This window comes from Oncorhynchus kisutch, linkage group LG12 (assembly GCF_002021735.2).
Source record: "Oncorhynchus kisutch isolate 150728-3 linkage group LG12, Okis_V2, whole genome shotgun sequence".
Taxonomy (NCBI): domain Eukaryota; kingdom Metazoa; phylum Chordata; class Actinopteri; order Salmoniformes; family Salmonidae; genus Oncorhynchus; species Oncorhynchus kisutch.
Window position 1 is genome coordinate 17,222,672 of NC_034185.2, and position 21,742 is coordinate 17,244,413.

The 21,742-nt window shown below is 42.1% G+C and overlaps 1 protein-coding gene across 2 annotated transcripts in view; it reads right to left on the bottom strand.

Annotated features, from left to right (window-relative positions):
* LOC109900616 (5'-3' exoribonuclease 2) overlaps nucleotides 1-21,742 on the bottom strand; it is a 44,850-nt gene that overhangs the window by 16,843 nt on the left and 6,265 nt on the right. For both annotated transcript variants that reach the window (XM_020496314.2, XM_020496315.2), the window contains exons 6-25: nucleotides 18,991-19,080; nucleotides 18,688-18,760; nucleotides 18,461-18,511; nucleotides 17,127-17,284; nucleotides 15,098-15,172; nucleotides 14,574-14,707; nucleotides 14,400-14,457; nucleotides 14,006-14,113; nucleotides 13,683-13,727; nucleotides 11,353-11,496; nucleotides 11,065-11,109; nucleotides 10,360-10,448; nucleotides 6,043-6,178; nucleotides 3,493-3,600; nucleotides 3,320-3,409; nucleotides 3,038-3,110; nucleotides 2,746-2,829; nucleotides 709-806; nucleotides 268-347; nucleotides 104-160 (exon numbers count right to left, since the gene is read on the bottom strand). In XM_020496314.2, coding sequence (XP_020351903.1) covers nucleotides 104-160; nucleotides 268-347; nucleotides 709-806; nucleotides 2,746-2,829; nucleotides 3,038-3,110; nucleotides 3,320-3,409; nucleotides 3,493-3,600; nucleotides 6,043-6,178; nucleotides 10,360-10,448; nucleotides 11,065-11,109; nucleotides 11,353-11,496; nucleotides 13,683-13,727; nucleotides 14,006-14,113; nucleotides 14,400-14,457; nucleotides 14,574-14,707; nucleotides 15,098-15,172; nucleotides 17,127-17,284; nucleotides 18,461-18,511; nucleotides 18,688-18,760; nucleotides 18,991-19,080 — 1,796 coding nt within the window. The remainder of the gene's footprint in view (nucleotides 1-103; nucleotides 161-267; nucleotides 348-708; nucleotides 807-2,745; nucleotides 2,830-3,037; nucleotides 3,111-3,319; nucleotides 3,410-3,492; nucleotides 3,601-6,042; nucleotides 6,179-10,359; nucleotides 10,449-11,064; nucleotides 11,110-11,352; nucleotides 11,497-13,682; nucleotides 13,728-14,005; nucleotides 14,114-14,399; nucleotides 14,458-14,573; nucleotides 14,708-15,097; nucleotides 15,173-17,126; nucleotides 17,285-18,460; nucleotides 18,512-18,687; nucleotides 18,761-18,990; nucleotides 19,081-21,742) is intronic.

Genomic DNA, 21,742 nt, shown 5'->3' on the forward strand with positions numbered 1-21,742 from the left:
CTATGGAAGAACAAATATTGGGCAGCAGACCAGACAACACCATTTTGGTTACGTATACCCCCCTGGGAACCAGAGGTTGTGAGGGTCAAATATGAATCCTTACCCAATGGCGGTGTTCTGTGCAATGTCCCGCAGCATGGGGATGGGAGACTGCACTGGCCTAACAAATGATGTTTCACAGTCATAGGTTAGCCAGGATTCTCTCCACAGAAGGATGGATAAATGGTAACTTCTAAAATGTATGATAATAAAATAGATATTCCTTACTTATCTGGTAGGATAGGGTCTTCGTCAAGATTTAATGCACCTTGAATTCCATGGCATAGTTCTGCTGGCATCTCAGTGCCCTGAGGAAAACACACACAGCACTGTTAATATCATACTATATTTAAGCAATAAGCCCAAGGAGGTGTGGTATATGGCCCATATACCACGGCTAAGGGCTGTTTTTAAGCACTGGACACAGCCCGTAGTCGTGGTATATTGGCCATATATCACAAACCAAGGTTTATTGCTATTGCTATTATAAACTGGTTACCAACGTAATTAGAGCAGTAAAAATAAAATGTTTTGTCATACCCATGGTATACGGTCTGATATTCCACAGCTGTCAGCCAATCAGCATTCAGGACTCTAACCACCCAGTTTACAATACACTATACAATAAACTATTAGTTGATCAGGCTGCAGGGACATGGCTTTACATACCTCATGAGATTCTCCACGGTACAGTTCCTGGATGAAGTCACAGCAAGGATGAGACTTCCCAACAAACAGCATATCACTGCCAAGGCTGTTCCTCTTGTCTGAAAGAAAGAGAGAAATCATCAGCTGGAGTGACACAGTCAATATTCTAAACGATTTCTAAAAGGGAGTTCTTTACACAATAAACCTATTGATTAGCACTAACACCACGGTCATTCAAGATACACATGGCTATGCGAGTTCAAGTAGTAATTTCACGGGTGGAGTACTTCAGTGATAATGTTATACAGGTCATTCAGAAAGTATTTGACCTTTTCTCCACATTTTGTTCAGTTCGAGCCTTATTCTCAGATGGATTAATAAAATATCTACACACAATAACACATAATGACAAAGCAAAAACAGGTTTTTAGAAGGTAGGAAAATTAAGAAGAACAGAAATACCTTATTTACATAAGCATTCAGACCCTTTGTTATGAGACTCGAAATTGAGCTCAGGTGCATCCTTAAGATATTTCTACAACTTGATTAGAGTACACCTGTGGTAAATTCAATTGATTGGACATGATTTGGAAAGGCACACACCGGTCTATACAAGGTCCCACAGTTGACAGTGCAAAAAACAAGCCATGAGGTTAAAGGAATTGACCATTGAGCTCCGAAACAGGATTGTGTCGAGGCACAGATCTGGGGAAGGGTACCGAAAAATTTCTGCAGTATTGAAGTTCCCCAAAACAGTGGCCCCAATCATTCTTAAATGGAAGAAATTTGGAACCACCTAGACTCTTCCAAGAGCTGTCTGCCTGACCAAACTGAGCAATCGGGGGGAGAAGGGCCTTGGTCAGGGGGGTGACCAAGAACCCGATGGAGCTCCAGAAGAAACATCTCTGCAGTACCCCACCAAATCAGGCCTTTATGGTAGAGTGGCCAGACGGAAGTCACTCCTCAGTAAAAAGGCCCGCTTGGAGTTTGCCAAAAGGCATCTAAAGGACTCTCAGACCATGACAAACAAGATTCTCTGGTCTGATCAAAAGATTGAACGGTTTTGCCTGAATGCCAAGTGTCATGTCTGGAGGAAACCTGGCACCATCCCTACAGTGAAGAATGGTGGTGGCAGCATGCTGTGGGGATATTTTTCAGCAGCAGGGACTGGGAGACTAGTCTGGATCGAGGGAAAGATTGTACTAGGCAAGTCAGTTAAGAACAAATTCTTATTCACAATGATGACCTACACCAGCCAAACCCGGACAACACTAGGCCAATTGTGCACCGCCCTATGGCACTCCCAATTACGGACGGTTGTGATACAGCCTGGATTCGAACCAGGGTGTCTGCAGTGACGCCTCTAGCACTGACCGCTGTGCCACTCGGGAGCCCCTTGATGAGAACCTGCTCCAGAGTGCTCAGGACCTCAGACTGGGACGAAAGTTCACTGAAAAGAACAACGACCCTAAGCACACAGCCAAGACAAAGCAGGAGTGGCTTCGGTACAAGTTTCAATGTCCTTGAGCGGTCCAGCCAGAGCCCAGACTTGAACATCTCTGGAGAGACCTGAAAATTGCTGTGCAGTGATGCTCCCTATCCAACCTGAAACTGAAGAGAAGAATGGGAGAAACTCCCCAAATACAGGTGTGCCAAGCTTGTAGCATCATACCCAAGAAGACTTGAGGCTGCTTCAACAAAGTACTGAGTAAAAGGTCTGAATAGTTATGGAAATGTGATCATTTTATTTGTAATACATTAGCTCAAATTTCTAAAAAGCTGTTTTCGCTTTGACATTAAGGGGTATTATGTGTAGATTGATGAGGGATTATTACATTAATTATTCAATTTTAGAATAAGGCTGTAACGTAACAAAATGTGGAAAAAGTCAAGGGGCCTGAATACTTTCCAAATGCATTGTACATTCATCTTCTATAGGTGTGTTCGTCACACTTGAAATATTTAATTAATAAAGTACTGTAACTGTACTACTGTGATACATATTCCGAAGGAGTGGTTTACAATGGTGGATTGAAGTTGAAGAATCCCATTACTCACTTTCCTCTGGAGAAAGGTTTGGGTAGACTTCAGCCAGGGCTGCCCTCAGCCTGCGCTCATCCACGAAGGGAAGCAATGCAACACCTACACACGGAGGGGAAAACGCATTCAATCAAATGTATTATATAAAGCCCTTTTTAAAATCAGCAGTAATGCTTTACAGTTACCAGGCCTGGACCCCAAAGAGCAAGCAATGCAGTGAGTATATCATTCAGGACATACAAACTAACCACCTGCATTTCACTGCCATGTCAAGGTGTCCGTTGAATAGTCCATTATTCTGTTGACTTACCCTGCCAAGCGTATTTCTTTCCATTCAAGTCAATGGCAAAGTCATCAGGGTAGAAGTCAATGATGGAGGATTCCTGTTGGAGACGAAGCGACAGGTTAGGAAAACATGGGTGACAAAGCAGTTAAATCAACTTCTATGATCATAACATTGGTCACACTTTATTTGGATGGTCCCCTACATAGATTTTCTATCAGTTCCACATCTATTGCCCCTTAATAGATTAGCTACATATGCTTGGACTATGCTGAAATAGTTAACATTTAAAAATTAAGCGAAAATTACTGGGTTGCTCATGAGTGACCGCCATGTTTGGGGCAGGAAGTTTCCACTGGCGGCAGGGAAGACACCCATCAGCTGTTCCAGGGGCTTGAACTGAAACGCAGGAACATTAGACCACACAAAACAGACAGGCCTAACAATGGGAGAGAGAGAAGCCTGACGTCCTCCATTCTTACCGGCTTGGTCCCAAGCTCAAAGTCGGTGAACATGCCTTTGATGTCTTTGAAGTCCGAGGCAAATGGGGCGTAGTGGAACGGGAAGTACCACTTCCAGGACGCGCACCCCTGTCAATCAACAGACAGTTAATGAGAGGAACAGGAGAAATGATCCTCCAATAACGGAATTTCCACTAAGCGTGATTAAATTACATTGCTTCTACACCTGCATTGCTTGCTGTTTGGGGTTTTAGGCTGGGTTTCTGTATAGCACTTTGAGATATCAGCTGATGTAAAAAGGGCTATATAAATAAATTTGATTTGATTAAATGACTAGCTAGCTAGGGGTCCATTTACTCCAGATTTGACTTTACTTTTCAGTTATTGACATAAGACTGAATTCAACATCAGGAAAATAGTAAATCGTTACTTTGATTCATTTGCGTAAATAACTGACAATTCAACAGGAAACATTTGAATACATAGCCTACTAAATAAGAACGCCCAGGGATGAATAAATACCCCTGGACTAGGCCTACAGATGCGGTCAAATATATTGCACCCTTGCAATCTACAATGTAGTGCATTGAGGGCAAAGAAACACTTGCTCAAACCACATTCATTCAAATTTGGAATAATTGAGTTCAGGCCATTTATGAATTTGAAGTAAAAAAAAAAAAAAATCTCAATATCAGTTTAGATGTTTTCTTCTTGGTCCTGTGCAGTTGTAAATCAAACAAATACACGTGTGAACACCAAACGTTTTCTCAATTTCAATTCATTTTGAGAAAATGGGGAGTTTATATGACCCTCTAATCTAGGTGACACTTGCCTGTGACTGACATTTAATTATCTTAAGATTGCATACTTGGAAAAACTGGTAGGCGAAATAGAGGTCGTTACACCATAAAAGTTGAATCATTGGAAGGAATGGTGTAAATGGCTTGGAATTGGGTTTGGGAAGTCCGCCAACTGGCAAACGTACATGTCCCAAAACACTTTCCAATACCAGAGTTGATCAGGCTGTTGAGTGTGTCTAGTTGTCCCACTCCTCTTCAATGGCTGTGCAAAGTTGCTAGATATTGGCGGAAACTGGAACACAGTGCCGTACACGTCAATACAGGGCATCCCACACATGCTCAATGGGTGACATGTCTGGTGAGTATGCAGGTCATTCTGAAACATCAGGTGATGGCGGTGGATGAATGGCATGACAATGGGTGTCTGGATCTCGTCACGCTCTCTCTGCATTCCAATTGCCATCGATAAAATGCAATTGTGTTCGTAACTTTTGTCTGCCCATACCATAACCATAACCCCACCACCACGGGGAATGTCAGAAAACCTCTTGCCACTCAACTTCATACACCCTGTCAGCCAGCTGCCCGGTACAATTGAAACCGGGATTCATTCGTGAAGAGCACACTTCTCTAGTGTGCCAGTGGCCATCAAAGGTGAGCATTTGCCCACTGAAGTCAGCTACGATGCCAAACTGCAGTCAAGTTAAGACCCTGGTGAGCAGGACGAGCATTCAGAAGCTTCTCTGAGACTTTCAGTTTGCACAGAAATTCTTTGGTTGTGCAAACCCACAGTTTCATCATCTGTCTGGGTGGCTGGTATCAGACGATCCCACAGGTGAAGAAGCCGGATGTGGAGGTCCTGGGCTGGGGTGGTTAGACGTGGTCTGCAGTTGTGAGACCAGTTGGACGTACTGGCAAATTCTCTAAAACGAAGGTGGCTTATGGTAAAGAAATGTACATTAAATTCTCTGGCAACAACTCTGGTGGACATTCTGCCAGTCGGCATGCCAATTGCACACTCTCTCAAAACTTGAGACATTTCTGGCATTGTGTGACAAAACTGGCCTTTTGTCCCCAGCACAAGGTGTACATGTGTAGTGATCATGCTGTTTAATCAGCTTCTTGATATGCCACACCTGTCAGGTGGATGCTTATCATGGCAAATTAGAAATGCTAACTAACAGGGATGTAGTGCTTTTCGGGGATCATTTATTTTAACCCATGAAACATGGGACCCACACTTTACATTTTTGTTCAGTGTATATTCAAATTATATTTGTGCAGGGGCAGATATTTTACTTTAAAAAATTCAACCAAAGAATACAGGCTTGAAACACTTATCCGTGGCTAGTGATATACAATTTCAAAGTCACACCAATGGTTGACTGTTGGCTGGATGGAATGCTCTTCTGCAGGGCTTTCATAACTCAATCTTGTTGGTATATTAATACATTTACTGCATGGTGATGTCACCATGGAAGGCCCAAACTCCATCCCACCAAAAAAGGGTTAAAGAACTCAAACAGCTCTTACACTAAAAGGAGCATTATCATAATTTTCACAATTTCACAGTATTATTCCAACCTCAGTGTGGGAATATTTATTTTTTACTGCACTGGGCAATTTTGTGGTGGCCATTATGCTAATTCTCCACTGTGCTCGTTAACTTTTTCAAATAAGACCTTGCAAGTAAGCATTTCATTTTACTGTGTACACTACATTGTATCCTGTGCATTTGAAAAACAAAAGTTTATTTGAATCAGTGTCATACCTGGTAGTAGTATCGGAGTACCCAGCAGAGACCCTCCACGTAGGACTTCACCACCTTTTTGCGGAAGTCATCGTCAGTCGCGTCAACATCAAACTTGGTTTTGTAGTATCTTTGCTTCCAGCCGTCCTCCCACAACCTAACACACATGGACAGTCATGTTCTATTGTAAGGTTGGGATGACAAAGCCATCTAAACAGCCAGCAAGGACAAAAGACTTGGGCCTCCTAATCAATAGAACTCTGTGAGAAGGCCATACTCAGTCTTGCATGTCTATCACAATTCCGTGTAACATATACTATATGCAGTGCATTCTGAAAGTATTCAGACCGTGACTTTCTCCACTTAAGTTACGGCTTCATAAAAAAAATGTATCAATTGTTTCCCCTCCATCTACAAACAACAACCCACAATGAAAAAGCAAAAACAGGTTGAGAAATATTTGCAAATGTATAAAAAAAAGAAACTGAAATATCACATTTACATATAGTTGAAGTCGGAAGTTTACATACACTTAGGTTGGAGTCATTAAAACTCATTTTTCAACCACTCCACACATTTCTTGTTAACAAACTATAGTTTTAGCAAGTCGGTTAGGACCTCTACTTTGTACATGACAAGTCATTTTTCCAACAATTGTTTACAGACTATTTTACTGTATCACAATTCCAGTGGGTCAGAAGTTTACATACACTAAGTTGACTGTGCCTTTAAGCAGCTTGGAAAATTCCAGAAAATTATGGAATGGATTTAGAAGCGTCTGATAGGCTAATTGACATAATTTGAGTCAATTGGAAGTGTACCTATGAATGTATTTCAAGGCCTACCTTCAAACTCAGTGCCTCTGCTTGACATCATGCGAAAATCAAAACAGATCAGCCAAGACCTCAGAAGAAAAATTGTAGACCTCCACAAGTCTGGGTCATCCTTGGGAAAAATGTCTAAACACCTGAAGGTACCACGTTCATCTGTACAAACAATAGTATGCAAGAATAAACACCATGGAACCATGCAGCCGTCATACCGCTCAGCAAGGAGACGCGTTCTGTCTCCTAGAGATGAACGTACTTTGGTGAGAAAAGTGCAAATCAATCCCTGAACAACAGCCTTGTGAAGAAGCTGGAGGAAACAGGTACAAAAGTATCTATATCCACAGTAAAACTAGTCCGATATAGACATAACCTGAAAGGCCGCTCAGCAAGGAAGAAGCCACTGCTCCAAAACTGCCTTAAAAAAGCCAGACTACGGTTGCAACTGCACATGGGGACAAAGATCGTACTTTTTGGAGAAATGTCCTCTGGTCTGATTAAACAAAAATAGAACTGTTTGGACATAATGACCATCGTTATTTTTGGAGGAAAAAGGGGGCGGCTTGCAAGCCGAAGAACACCACCCCAAACGTCATGCATCATGTTGTGGGGGTGCTTTGCTGCAGGAAGGACTTTTGCACTTCACAAAATAGATGGCATCATGAGGTAGGAACATTATGTGGATAAATTGAAGCAACATCTCAAGACATCAGTCAAGAAGTTAAAGCTTGGTCGCAAATGGGTCTTCCAAATGGACAATGACCCCAAGCATACTTCCAAAGTTGTGGCAAAATGGCTTAAGGACAACAAAGCCAAGGTATTGGAGTGGCCATCACAAAGCCCTGAACTCAATCCCATAGAAAATTTGTGGGCAGAACTGAAAAAGCTTGTTTACAAACCTGACTCAGTTACACCAGCTCAGGGTTAAATGTCAGGAATTGTGAAAAACTGAGTTTAAATGTACTTGGCTAAGGTGTATGTAAACGTCTGACTTCAACTGTAAGTATTTAGATCCTTTACTCAGTACTTTGTTGAAGCACCTTTGGCAGAAATTACAGCCTTGAGTATTCTTGGGTATAAACAATACAAGCTTTGCACACCTGTATTTAGAGTTCCTCCCATTCTTCTCTGCAGTTCCTCTCAAGCTGTCAAATTGGATGGGGCGTGTTGCTGCACAGCTATTTTCAGGTCACCCCAGAGATATTAGATCGGGTTCAAGTCCAGGCTCTGGCTGGGCCACTCAAGAACATTCAGAGACTTGTCTCGAAGACACTCCTGCGTCATCTTGGCTGTATGCTTAGGGTCATTGTCTTGTTGGAAGGTGAACCTTCACCCCAGTCTGAGGTTCTGAGTGCTCTGGAGCAGGTTTTCATCAAGGATCTCTGTACTTTTCTCCGTTCATCTTTCCCTCAATCCAAAATAGTCTCCCAGTCCCTGCCGCTGATAAACATCTCCACAGCATGCTGCCACCACCATGCTTCACCGTAGGGATGGTGCCAGGTTTACGCCAGACATGACGCTTGGCATTCAGGCCAAAGACTTCAATCTCGAATTTCATATGACCAGTGAATCTTGTTTCTCATGGTCCGAGAGTCCTTTAGGTGCCTTTTGGCACACTCCAAGTGTGCTGTCATGTGCCTTTTACTGAGGAGTGGCATCTGTCTGGCCACTGTACCGTAAATGCTTGGTGTGGTGCTGCAGAGATGGTTGTCCTTCTGGAAGGTTCTCCCATCTCCACAGAGATACTCTGGAGGTCTGTCAGAGTAACCATCAGGTTCTTTGTCACCTCCCTGACCAAGGCCCTTCTCCCCCGATTGCTCAGTTTGGCAGAGCGGCCAGCTCTAGGAAGTCTTGGTGGTTCCAAACTTCTTCCATTTAAGAATTATGGGAGGCCACTGTGCTCTTGGAGACCTTCAATGCTACAGAAATGTTTTGGTGCCCTTCCCCAGATATGCGCCTCGACACAATCCTGTCTCGACGCTCTACGGACAATTCCTTCGATCTCATGGCTTGGTTTTTGCTGTGACATGCACTGTCAACTGTGAGACCTTCACGTCTTTCCAAATCATGTCAATCAATTGAATTTACCAAAGGTGGACTTCATTTCAATTGTAGAAACATCTCCAAGATGATCAATGGAAACAGGATGCACCCAAGCTTGATTTTGAGTCTCATAGTAGAGGGTCTGAATACTTATGTAAATACACTTTTTAAAATCTGTAATACATTCGCAAAAAAATCTAAAAACCTGTTTTCGGATTTGTAATTATAGGGTATTGTGTGTAGATAGATTACTTTTTTATTTAATACATTTTAGAACAAGGCTGGAATATAACAAAACATGGAAAAAGTCTAGGGTTCTGAATACTTAATAAAATCTCCATAGACAAACATTGGCTGTAAAATGGTCCATTCTGAATTAGTCTGGCACTGTCACAAGATGCCACCTTTCCAACAAGTCAGTTCTTCACATTTCTGCCCTGCTAGAGCTGCCCCAGTCAATTGGAAGTGCTTTTATTGTAAAGCGGAAATGTCTAGGAGCAACAATAGCGTAGCCACGAAGTGGTGGGCCACACAAGCTCACAGAATGGGACCGCAGAATGCTGAAGCGCGTAAACATAGTCTGCCCTCGGTTTCAACACTCACTAGAGTTCCAAACTGCCTCAGAAAGAAACGTCAGCACAATAACTGTTCGTCTGGAGCCTCATGAAATGGGTTTCCATGGCCGAGCAGCAGCACACAAGCATAAGATCTCCATAAACAATGCCAAGTGTTGGCTGGAGTGTGTAAAGCTCACCGACATTTGACTCTGGAGCTGTGGAAACACGTTCTCTGACGTGATGATTCACCATCTGGCAGTCCGACGGACACATCTGGGTTTGGTGGATGCTACTTGCCCCAATGCATAGCACCAACTGTAAAGTTTGTTGGAGGAGGAATAATGGTCTGGGGATGTTTTTCATGGTTTGGGCTAGGCATACTTTCGGTCATATAGTGCATTATAGCCAGTAAGAGACCATTTCCTCATCTTCCATACAGGATTTGGGAATTACAATAGTCCATTGAAGAGTAACTAGTTTACTGCTTTAGGAAGCAGCTGAAAGGTTTCGCCATATTAGTGGATTGGCGATGCACTGCACACATAATGAAAGATAAGCAGCATCTGTCTAGCCAATCCTTCACACTGGCCCACAGGGAGAGCAGCCTTGTAACAGCAAAGCCTCCATGAATACCAATTTAGCCCAATGGATTCAACAGCCTTCACGAGTACATCACAGAGGAATTTATGAGAATATGCCTCCTTTCCATATTAATAACTTGCAGGCAGGAGGAGCTCCCAACCACAGAGGAGCTCCTAAGGGAACCATGCTGAACTGGAGAGGCATAAATCAGACCATCACACCCTTGCTGAGAGGCCTGCCTGGTTGGTTGACTGACTGACTGGCTACTTGGATGAGACTGTCCTGGTTGGTTTACTCCCTAGTTGACTGACTGTAGCGTAGCCATTTACCTGACGTTATCCTCAGGCTCTGGCTCGCTGTCACTGTCCTCGGCTTTCCGCTTCACACCCCGGCCATCCTGCCCATCACTGCTTCCTGCCTGGACAAAACACACATCCTTACAAATAATTATACCTAAACCATCTGGCAGCAGATCGGTTTCTACCAATTGGTGACAGATTTTCATTCAAATATTCTAAAATCCACATAGAACAAATATGCACATGTCCCTCCAGAGGTGTTCCCATTAGACTATTGTGCATAAATTACTTTGGCGCTTAAGTTAATGTACTGAATAAAAACAGCTTAATGCATTTCCATCTCTACCTATGTGTTTGTCAAAAACTTGCGATAAATAACATACTTGCTCAATTATAAGAAAAAAAACATTCAGTTAATGTGTGCAGACCTTCACCTTTGCCACACTTCATTCACGCGCAAATATCTCAGGCTATTTTTCTCATACATTTAAGTAACAAAGGCAGATTGAATAGAGGCATTAAGAGCTTCAGAACATACATTAATAAAAAATATAAACTAGCCCAGACCAGCATCAAAAAAACATGGAAATGTGTACTGCGCTCACACTTTAGGTACATATAAACGCTTGAACATGGACAAAAGTCCTCCACCACATTTGATCAATAAAAGACATGTAAAATTCTAGACCAGTTTACAAATCACTATAAAACAGAAGGTTCTCAGTGGAGGCATACCTGGCCACCATTCTTCATCATGGCTTTTAGGGATTGCGCAGCATCCTGAAATAAAAATACATCTTTAAATACCTATAAATTGTATAAGTGTCCTATATCGCCCTAACACCTCAACATTCATATAGATGTTCACTGTGATGAGAGCTTGCGAGGAAGCATCTCATTGTACTGGGTACACTACACTGTATCCTGTGCATATGGCAACGTTGGATTTTAGTGGATAATAGGTGTTTTTTCTTGCACCGTTGACCAGAAGCAAAATCACCCTGATAAGCCCCCCTATCATACCTTGTTGTGCTGGTCCCTGCCCTGCATCCTCATGTCGAAGGCTTGGTGTCGGGCGTTCTGGACAACCCCAGGTCTGCCTCTGCCGCCAAGGGCCTGGGGGGCGAACTGACCAGCGGTCATGTAGGCTGGGCCCTGCTGCTGAGCCTAGGAAACACAGAACTTATCATTTAGTTTAACAATTTGGGATACCTAGTCAGTTGTACAACTGAAATGCGTCATTCGCATTTAACCCTGATTCAGAGAGGTGGGAGGGCTGCCTTAATCGATATCCACGTCATTGGCGCAGTTGTTGTCCGGTATTAACTGCCTTGTTCAGAGGCAGAATGACAAGATTATTACCGTGTCGGTTCAGGGTCTTCATCGACCTTGCCAAGGCTTTCGACTCTGTCAATCACCATATTCTTATCGGCAGACTCAGTAGCCTCGGTTTTTCTGATGACTGCCTTGCCTGGTTCACCAACTACTTTGCAGACAGAGTTCAGTGTGTCAAATTGGAGGCCATGCTGTCCGGTCCTCTGGCAGTCTCTATGGGGGTGCCACAGGGTTCAATTCTCTGTATATATCAATGATGTTGCTCTTGCTGCGGGCGATTCCCTAATCCACCCCTACGCAGACGACACCATTCTGTATACTTCCGGCCCGTCCTTGGACACTGTGCTATCGAACCTCCAAACAAGCTTCAATGCCATACAACACTCCTTCCGTGGCCTCCAACTGCTCTTAAACGCTAGTAAAACCAAATGCATGCTTTTCAACCGTTCGCTGCCTGCACCCGCATGCCAGACTAGCATCACCAGCCTGGATGGTTCCGACCTAGAATATGTGGACATCTATAAGTACCTAGGTGTCTGGCTAGACTGTAAACTCTCCTTCCAGACTCATATCAAACATCTCTAATCTAAAATCAAATCTAGTCGGCTTTCTATTCCGCAACAAAGCCTCCTTCACACACACCGCCAAACTTACCTTAGTAAAACTGACTATCCTACCGATCCTCGACTTCGGCGATGTCATCTACAAAATAGCTTCCAATACTCTACTCAGCAAACTGGATGCAGTTTATCACAGTGCCATCCGTTTTGTTACTAAAGCACCTTATACAAACCACCACTGCGACCTGTATGTTCTAGTCGGCTGGCCCTCGCTACATATTCGTCGCCAGACCCACTGGCTCCAGGTCATCTACAAGTCCATGCTAGGTAAAGCTCCGCCTTATCTCAGTTCACTGGTCACGATGGCAACACCCACCCGTAGCACGCGCTCCAGCAGGTGTATCTCACTGATCATCCCTAAAGCAAACACCTCATTTGACTGCCTTTCGTTCCAGTTCTCTGCTGCCTGTGACTGGAACGAATTGCAAAAATCGCTGAAGTTGGAGACTTTGATCTCCCTCACCAACTTCAAACATCTGCTATCTGAGCAGCTGACCGATCGCTGCAGCTGTACATAGTCTATCGGTAAATAGCCCACCCAATTTTACCTACCTCATCCCCAAACTGTTTATATTCATTTACTTTTCTGCTCTTTTGCACACCAATATCTCTACCTGTACATGACCATCTGATCATTTATCACTCCAGTGTTAATCTGCAAAATTGTAATTATTCGCCTACCTCCTCATGCCTTTTGCACACAATGTATATAGACTCTTTTTTTCTACTGTGTTATTGACTTGTTAATGGTTTACTCCATGTGTAACTCTGTTGTCTGTTCACACTGCTATGATTTATCTTGGCCAGGTCACAGTTGCAAATGAGAACTTGTTCTCAACTAGCCTACCTGGTTAAATAAAAGGTTGAAAATAATAATAATAATAAATAAATTAAGGGATTCAATCCAGCAAACGTTTACTGGTTACTGGCTTAACACTCCTACCCCCCCCCCCCCCCCAGGCTACCTGCTGGCCCCAGGCTTAAGAGTCTGTGAAATTGGCCTATAAAGTCACTGGTTTCACAAATCTTGCACACACACGTTTGGTTTCCGAGATCTAAAAATCTGCCATTGTCCAAAAAAGCAAATAAGACTACTGGCATACAATACAGCAGATCTCAAGGGCCACAGTTGTGCACCCCTGATTTAAAACATCTATTAAGGGAAGGTTTCGAACAATACACAGCGCTACCACATTGACAATATAAATCAGAACAAATGAAAAATAGTTTAATTGCCCATTGAAATAAATGGCCTTGCATGCATACTCATAATTCTAGGAAAACATGAAGGTAAGGGGTTAAGTTCATCCAAAACATATTGTCAAGGAAATGAGAATGCATTCAACCACACAGTACAAAGTCAAGCTACAATAAAATAGCCCAATCCACTTCACTTACCTTCATTCTCTTCTTTTTGTCCTTATTCCTTCGCTTGAATCCCTCCTACAAGAAAAACCTCATTTACACAAACAGTCAACTGGAAAAGTTACAGAACAGTGATTAACCGCAACTAAAATTGGCATCAGCTAAATTATCTTAAAATGACAGCTGAGTGTCTGACAAATACCCGCTCGAAAAGAGAATTTATGAAACACCCAAGTCATGATTAATGTAAAGCCTATGGAAAATCTCCCACCCCTCAGTTTAACAAAGGAAGAAAATGATCTATTGTAGAGGAATAATTCCCTGCTGAAAGCTACTGCTTCCAGCTTCCATCTTACATCGTCCTCTTTGCGCTTCTTGAAGATGTTGTCCTCAGCCACGCCGATGGCCTGCATGATCAACTCAACACTCTCCAATTTGACAAAACCATTCTCTGTGATGTAGCCCTGTGAGCAGAGAAAGACCACGTTAAGGCTATGAACAGATACCTGGGCAAGGAAGAAAGTCAGGACAGCTTTAAGGGCCAGTTTCCCAGACACAGTTTAAGCCTAGTCCTGGACTAAACAACTATTCCAATAGAGAAATTACACAGAACATGTATTTTCATCCAGGACTAGGCTTAATCTGTGTTTGGCAAACTGACCCAACGGCTTCTGGGGTGGGGGATTCTAAGTAACGTCTCCTAAGAAACCATGTGAGAGTCATAACCAAGCCTACACAGAGAACACTTACTCCAGTCTTGTGCACGACGTCTTTGTAGATGCCCACCAGTCGATCAATCGCACCCTCTCTGAAGGACACATGGAACATACCATCAACAATTGAAAAGTATGGAAACAGCAAGAATGTATTTTTGTCAAGGTGTTTTCAAGACGATAAGCTTCATCTCGGTTCCGTCAGGTTTACCTAATCTCTAAGGACGGTAAGTGAGGCAGGAAATCATTGCCAACAAAGAAGCACATGAAGACCCAGTCGTCGACAGTCCTCTCAAAGTCAAAGGGAAAGGGCAGACTGGCCATTGTCAGCTCTCTCTCCAGGTACTATAGGAAAAGGAAGCATGCCGTGATAAACGGATTTTTAAAAAACTAAAAAAAGAGAGATGTCTCATTTCGATCTGAAATGTAATGTTCATTTCTCTACCATAAGCCGCCTGTCAGTAATAAAGCACTTTTGTGGAGAAAACTCATTCTGATTGGCTGGGCCTGGCTGCCAAGTGGGTGGGCCTATTGCTGCACCCCCTGCCCAGTCATTTGAAATCCATAAATTAGGGCCTGATGAATTAATTTCAATAGACTGATCCCCTTATATGAACTGTAACTCAGCAAAATCTTTGAAATTGTTGCATTCATATTTTTGTTCAATATAGTTACATGACCATAAATATAATTAATAGGCTTTTTGGAAATTCTAAGACGTCAGACAGAACGTACCTCGCGCAAAACGCACAGCCTGATGAATATGAACTCCTGTTCAGAAGCCGGCATAGTGTCTGCAAACTCATCATGCTGCAATAAGAACACATTATTAGTCATAATTGCTCATAAAATGGAGAGAAAATGTAATGTACACTTTTTGGGGGCGGTTTACTGAGCACAGATTAAGCGTAGGCTTGAAAGGTAAACGAAACTCAATGGAGAATCTCCATTGAAAATGCTTTTTAGTTTAAAACCTTTAGTAACTAGGGGGCAGTCTTTTCATTTTTGGATAAAAAACGTTCCCGTTTTAAACGGGATATTTTGTCACGACAAGATGCTCGACTATGCATATAATTGACAGCTTTGGATAGAAAACACTGATGTTTCCAAAACTGCAAAGATATTGTCTGTGAGTGCAACAGAACTGATGTTACAGGCGAAACCCAGATAAAAATCCAACCAGGAAGTGCCCCATGTTTTGAAAGCCCTTCATGCCAATGACTCCTTATATGGCTGTGAATGGGCTACGAATGAGCTACGAATGAGCTTACGCTTTCTACGTATTCCCCAAGGTGTCTACAGCATTGTGACGTCTTTTTAAGCATTTATGTTGAAGAATAGCCGTAAGGGACCACATTGAGCAAGTGGTCACATGATGGCTCCCACAGAAAATCTTGCGTAAAGTACTGAGGTTAGCCATTATTCCAATCGCTTCTAATGAGAAACCAATTGTCCCGACGGATATATTATCGAATAGATATGTGAAAAACACCTTGAGGATTGATTCTAAACAACGTTTGCCATGTTTCTGTCGATATTATGGAGCTCATTTGGGAAAAAGTTCGGCGTTGTAGTGACCGCATTTTCCGGTCGATTTCTCAGCCAAACGTGAAGAACAAATGGGAGCTATTTCGCCTACAAAAATAATATTTTGGGAAAAAAGGAACATTTGCTATCTAACTGAGGGTCTCCTGAGTGAAAACATCCGAAGTTCTTCAAAGGTAAATTATTTAATTTGATTGCTTTTCTTATTTTCGTGGAAATGTTGCCTGATGCTAGCAGAGCCTAGCATAGCATTATGCCAATTTACACAAATGCTTGTCTAGCGTTGGCTGTAAAGCATATTTTGAAAATCTGAGACGACAGTGTGATTAACAAAAGGCTAAGCTGTGTCTCAATATATTTCATTTGTGATTTTCATGAATAGGAACATTTTCTAGGGGTATTTATGTCCGCTGCATTATGCTAATTAGTTTGAGGCTATGATTACGCTCCCGCATGCGGGGTGGGTAGTATCAAGAAGTTAAGACTAGGCTTAGTCTGCCTGTGAAAATGGCCCTTAGAAGGATACTTTAGGATTTTATCTACTTCCTCAGTCAGATGAACTCGTGATAATTCAATTTTTGTGTCCGTGTCCAGTATGAAGGAAGTTAGAGGTAGTTTAGCAAGCCAATGCTAAGTAGCATTAGCACAATGACTGGAAGTCTATGGGTATGTGGTAGATTCTCCATTGAGATGGGGTCAATTCCAAATTTAATTTGAAAATCCAATTAAATTCTTGATTTCCCCCATGAAGTGGAGAACTTAAGTGGAATTAAATTAGAATTTACAGAATGAAAAGTTACAGAATTGGAATGGACTTTTACATTTTTTAATTTTTTAAATCAGAATTATAAAAACACTTAATCTTTGGAATTTAAATAAAATATTTGTACATTTCCCAGTTAATGGTATGAATGCACATGGTATAAAACATTCACTGTAGGATTTGATTTGAATAATTTCAACCTGCATTCCTATATTTCCAGCATAGCTAGGCTGTCTCTAGAGTAACATGCTCAGACCGAAGGAAATGAATTCCAATTTGTGTAATTGTTAGGGGTAATATTGAATTGAGAATGTAAATATTGGAATTTACCCAACATTGGAATTGGATTCACAGAATGCAAAGACTGACCAGGAATTTGAATTTAATAAAATTTACAGGGAGAGAGAATTGAATGAGGAATTGACCCCAACCTTAATGTCTATAAAGTAAATTTACCTCTCCCTGTTTCTCCCTGGCCACTCCCTGGCAGTCCTTGATCTCATGGCCTTTCTGTCCACACATAGCACAGGGCCTAGGCTGGTTGGGCTTGAACTCTTCTCTGATGATGGTGAAATTGGGCTCGTGAGTGGCAAGACCCAGCATGATCAGGTCAGCTAGGGAAATGAACAGAAGATGACATCCAAATTCAAAAAAATACAATTGGAAGTGAAGAGGAAATTCAGTAACTCTGTTTGGACAGTGGTAGTTGATGAAAAAGCTTCTTTGTTGTTCAAATGTAAAACCAACGATTTTCAGCCCTAGACCTTGATCAGGGTTTTTGTGGAAACAGAAAATCTTGAAATACAGTGGAAGGCAGAAAACAGCTCTGAAGTACTGCATTTTATACATGTACTGTCATCAGGAACAATGAACTCAGGTTTCTAAGGCTTTATGTTAATTAAATTACCTAGTCCACATGAGCCATGCATGCATTATTATCTACATGTGTCATTAATATACACGTACAATAGCATGATTTATCCATTTGAGGGGAGTGAAGCTACACCCAAAATGGCACCCTATTCCCAGCATAGTGCACTACTTTTGACCAGAGCCTTATGTGCCCTGGTCAAAAATAGTGCACTATATATAGGGAATAGGATGTCATTTGGGACAGGCTGAATGCATCAGGCTCCTCTTCAAGCTAATTACATGCAATATTTTCCCTCTTTTGTCTACCAAGGGCATCATGAACCATTGAATGACTGAAGCTTTTATCTATCATGTCCTGCATAATTTCACCCATTTAAAACTAACTGGCCATTAATATAGCAGGACAATAAGGCCGGCAGAAAACAGAGAAGCCCTATCCTCTAACAAAATCCAAGGTTGGAGAGTTGTAACTAATGTTGCCAAACTTTTAAACAAGTGTAAGAACATTTTTATATTCACTATATCGATAACCATTTAGCAAAGCATCGCCTGCAGTTAAGGTGCATAACTAAATCCTTTGCTGTCGTTTTAGAAAAACAAACATACGTTATCACCGTCACCCACAGGTCTTTTGCCCATCTGGCTCAATAAGGTAACATTGTGTGCCCTACAAATCCTGAATAGGTATCATTGTTCATTTAGAAGCCTTCTAGCTGGTTTGACAAGTCTTTCCTACAGTAAATGTGAGATCTAATTTGCATCATGTCTGCATTTATCATGCACTCTCATAATTCATCAATACTATGAAGGATACACGAAGCACAGCTTTTTGGAAGAGTTCTTGCCATTAATGCTCAATTTTCTCCCATTGTGTTGGTTACTCATTACTACAGAGACCATTGTGGTGCAAAGCTTACCGTCAGCTCCACAAAGACAGTGGTGTGTGTTGGGGTCATGGTGGGGTTGAGCTGTATATAAAAAAAAAAAGATAAACGCATCATTACATACACACGATTGCAGAGCTTGTACTAAGATGGAAGGCCATTTGTGACTTTGTAATATGCCTGTGATTTCAGCCAAGTATGTCAGAAATGACCTTCAAAATGGTCAACAATTTCATATTGAAAACTATCTTGACTCCTACCTCTCTGCCGTCTAATATAGTCCATGATCTTATGCTCCCCCTCACCAGGGACACTGGCATCAGACAAGATTACCTAGAATGAACAAAGAAAGCTGTCATTTGAGCAATATTGAATGCATATGACAGTGTCAGACATGACCTTTGCTTAATTTCCAAGAAAATATGTACTTCTTGACTGAGTAGAACAGACCAACACATAAAAAAGCAAGCTTTGACATGGTAAAAATTAAAGAGCACCAATGCATTAGAAATTGTTGTGGTCTTTTTCCACAGATGCGATCACCTTTTCGGAATAACACCTACTGTAATGTTACGCCATCCAGGGTCATTACTGAGTCTGTCTGCAACGTAGTAACGGAGACACTTTGCAAGGTTGTCCATGAACTCTGTGCCCTAGAGATGATTTTCAAATGAACAATAATTAATTTTCAGACAGTATTCACAACTTTGCAGGTTCACAAAAAGAGCTGGTCCAAAAGTACCAGGGGCAAGTTCTTCTGCACTGTTAAAGTAACTGTCCAGTGTTTCCAGATTTCTAGGAAATACTACCTATAGCCAAATAATTCATACACACACATATACATACATATATATATATATATATATATATATATATACTGCTCAAAAAAATAAAGGGAACACTTAAACAACACAATGTAACTCCAAGTCAATCACACTTCTGTGAAATCAAACTGTCCACTTAGGAAGCAACACTGATTGACAATACATTTCACATGCTGTTGTGCAAATGGTATAGACAACAGGTGGAAATTATAGGCAATTAGCAAGATACCCCCAATAAAGGAGTGGTTCTGCAGGTGGTAACCACAGACCACTTCTCAGTTCCTATGCTTCCTGGCTGATGTTTTGGTCACTTTTGAATGCTGGCGGTGCTTTCACTCTAGTGGTAGCATGAGACGGAGTCTACAACCCACACAAGTGGCTCAGGTAGTGCAGCTCATCCAAGATGGCACACCAATGCGAGCTGTGGCAAGAAGGTTTGCAGTGTCTGTCAGCGTAGTGTCCAGAGCATGGAGGCGCTACCAGGAGACAGGCCAGTACATCAGGAGATGTGGAGGAGGCCGTAGGAGGGCAACAACCCAGCAGCAGGACCGCTACCTCCGCCTTTGTGCAAGGAGGAGCAGGAGGAGCACTGCCAGAACCCTGTAAAATGACCTCCAGCAGGCCACAAATGTGCATGTGTCTGCTCAAACAGTCAGAGACAGACTCCATGAGGGTGGTATGAGGGCCCGACGTCCACAGGTGGGGGTTGTGCCCAACACCGTGCAGGACGTTTTTAATTTGCCAGAGAACACCAAGATTGGCAAATTCACCACTGGCGCACTGTGCTCTTCACAGATGAAAGCAGGTTCACACTGAGCACGTGACAGACGTGACAGTCTGGAGACGCCGTGGAGAACGTTCTGCTGCCTGCAACATCCTCCAGCATGACCGGTTTGGCGGTGGGTCAGTAATGTTGTCGGGTGGCATTTCTTTGGGGGGCCACACAGCCCTCCATGTGCTCGCCAGAGGTAGCCTGTCTGCCATTAGGTACCGAGATGAGATCCTCAGACCCCTTGTGAGACCATATGCTGGTGCGGTTGGCCCTGGGTTCCTCCTAATGCAAGACAATGCTAGACCACATGTGGCTGGAGTGTGTCAGCAGTTCCTGCAAGAGGAAGGCATTGATGCTATGGACAGGCCCGCCCGTTCCCCAGACCTGAATCCAATTGAGCACATCTGGGACATCATGTCTCGCTCCATCCACCAACGCCACGTTGCACCACAGACTGTCCAGGAGTTGGCGGATGCTTTAGTCCAGGTCTGGGAGGAGATCCCTCAGGAGACCATCCGCCACCTCATCAGGAGCATGCCAGGCGTTGTAGGGAGGTCATACAGGCACGTGGAGGCCACACACACTACTGAGCCCCATTTTGACTTGTTTTAAGGACATTACATCAAAGTTGGATCAGCCTGTAGTGTGGTTTTCCACTTTAATTTTGAGTGTGACTCCAAATCCAGACCTCCATGGGTTGATAAATTTGATTTCCATTGATAATTTGTGTGTGATTTTGTTGTCAGCACATTCAACTATGTAAAGAAAAAAGTATTTAATAAGAATATTTCATTCATTCAGATCTAGCATGTGTTATTTTAGTGTTCCCTTTATTTTTTTGAGCAGTGTGTGTGTATATATATATATATATATATATATATATATATATATATATATATATATATATATATATATATATATATATATATATATAGTAATTCATTAGCTAGCTAGATATATATTTTACACATATACACACAGTACCAGTCAAAAGTTAGGACACACCTACTCATTCAAGGGTTTCTCTTACTTTTTACTATATCGTAGAATAATAGTGAAGACATCAAAACTGTGAAATAACACATACAGAATCATGTAGTAACCAAATAAATGTTAAACAAATCTAAATATATTTTATATTTGAGATTCTTCAAAGTAGCCACCCTTTGCCTTGATGACAGCTTTGCACACTTGGCATTCTCTCAACCAGCTTCAAGAGGTAGTCAAATGGAATACATTTCAATTAACAGGTGTGCCTTGTTAAACATTCATTTGTGGAATTTCTTTCCTTCTTAATGCGTTTGAGCCAATCAGTTGTGTTGTGACAAGGTAGGGTGGTATACAGAAGATAGCCCTATTTGGGAGAAGTCCATATTATGGTAAGAACAGTTCAAATAAGCAAAGAGAAACGACAGTCCATCATTACTTTAAGACATGGTCAGTCAATACAAAAAATGTCAAACGTTGAAAGTTTCTTCAAGTGCAGTCGCAGAAACGATCAAGCGCTATGATGAAACTGTCTCTCAATGAGGCCCGCCACAGGAAAGGAAGACCCAGATACCTTTGCTGCAGAGGATAAGTTCATTAGAGTTACCAGACTCAAATTGCAATCCAAATAAATGCTTCACAGAGTTCATGTAACGACACATCAACTGTTCAGAGGAGACTGTGTGAATCAGGCCTTCATGGTCGAATTGCTGCAAAGAAACCACAACTAAA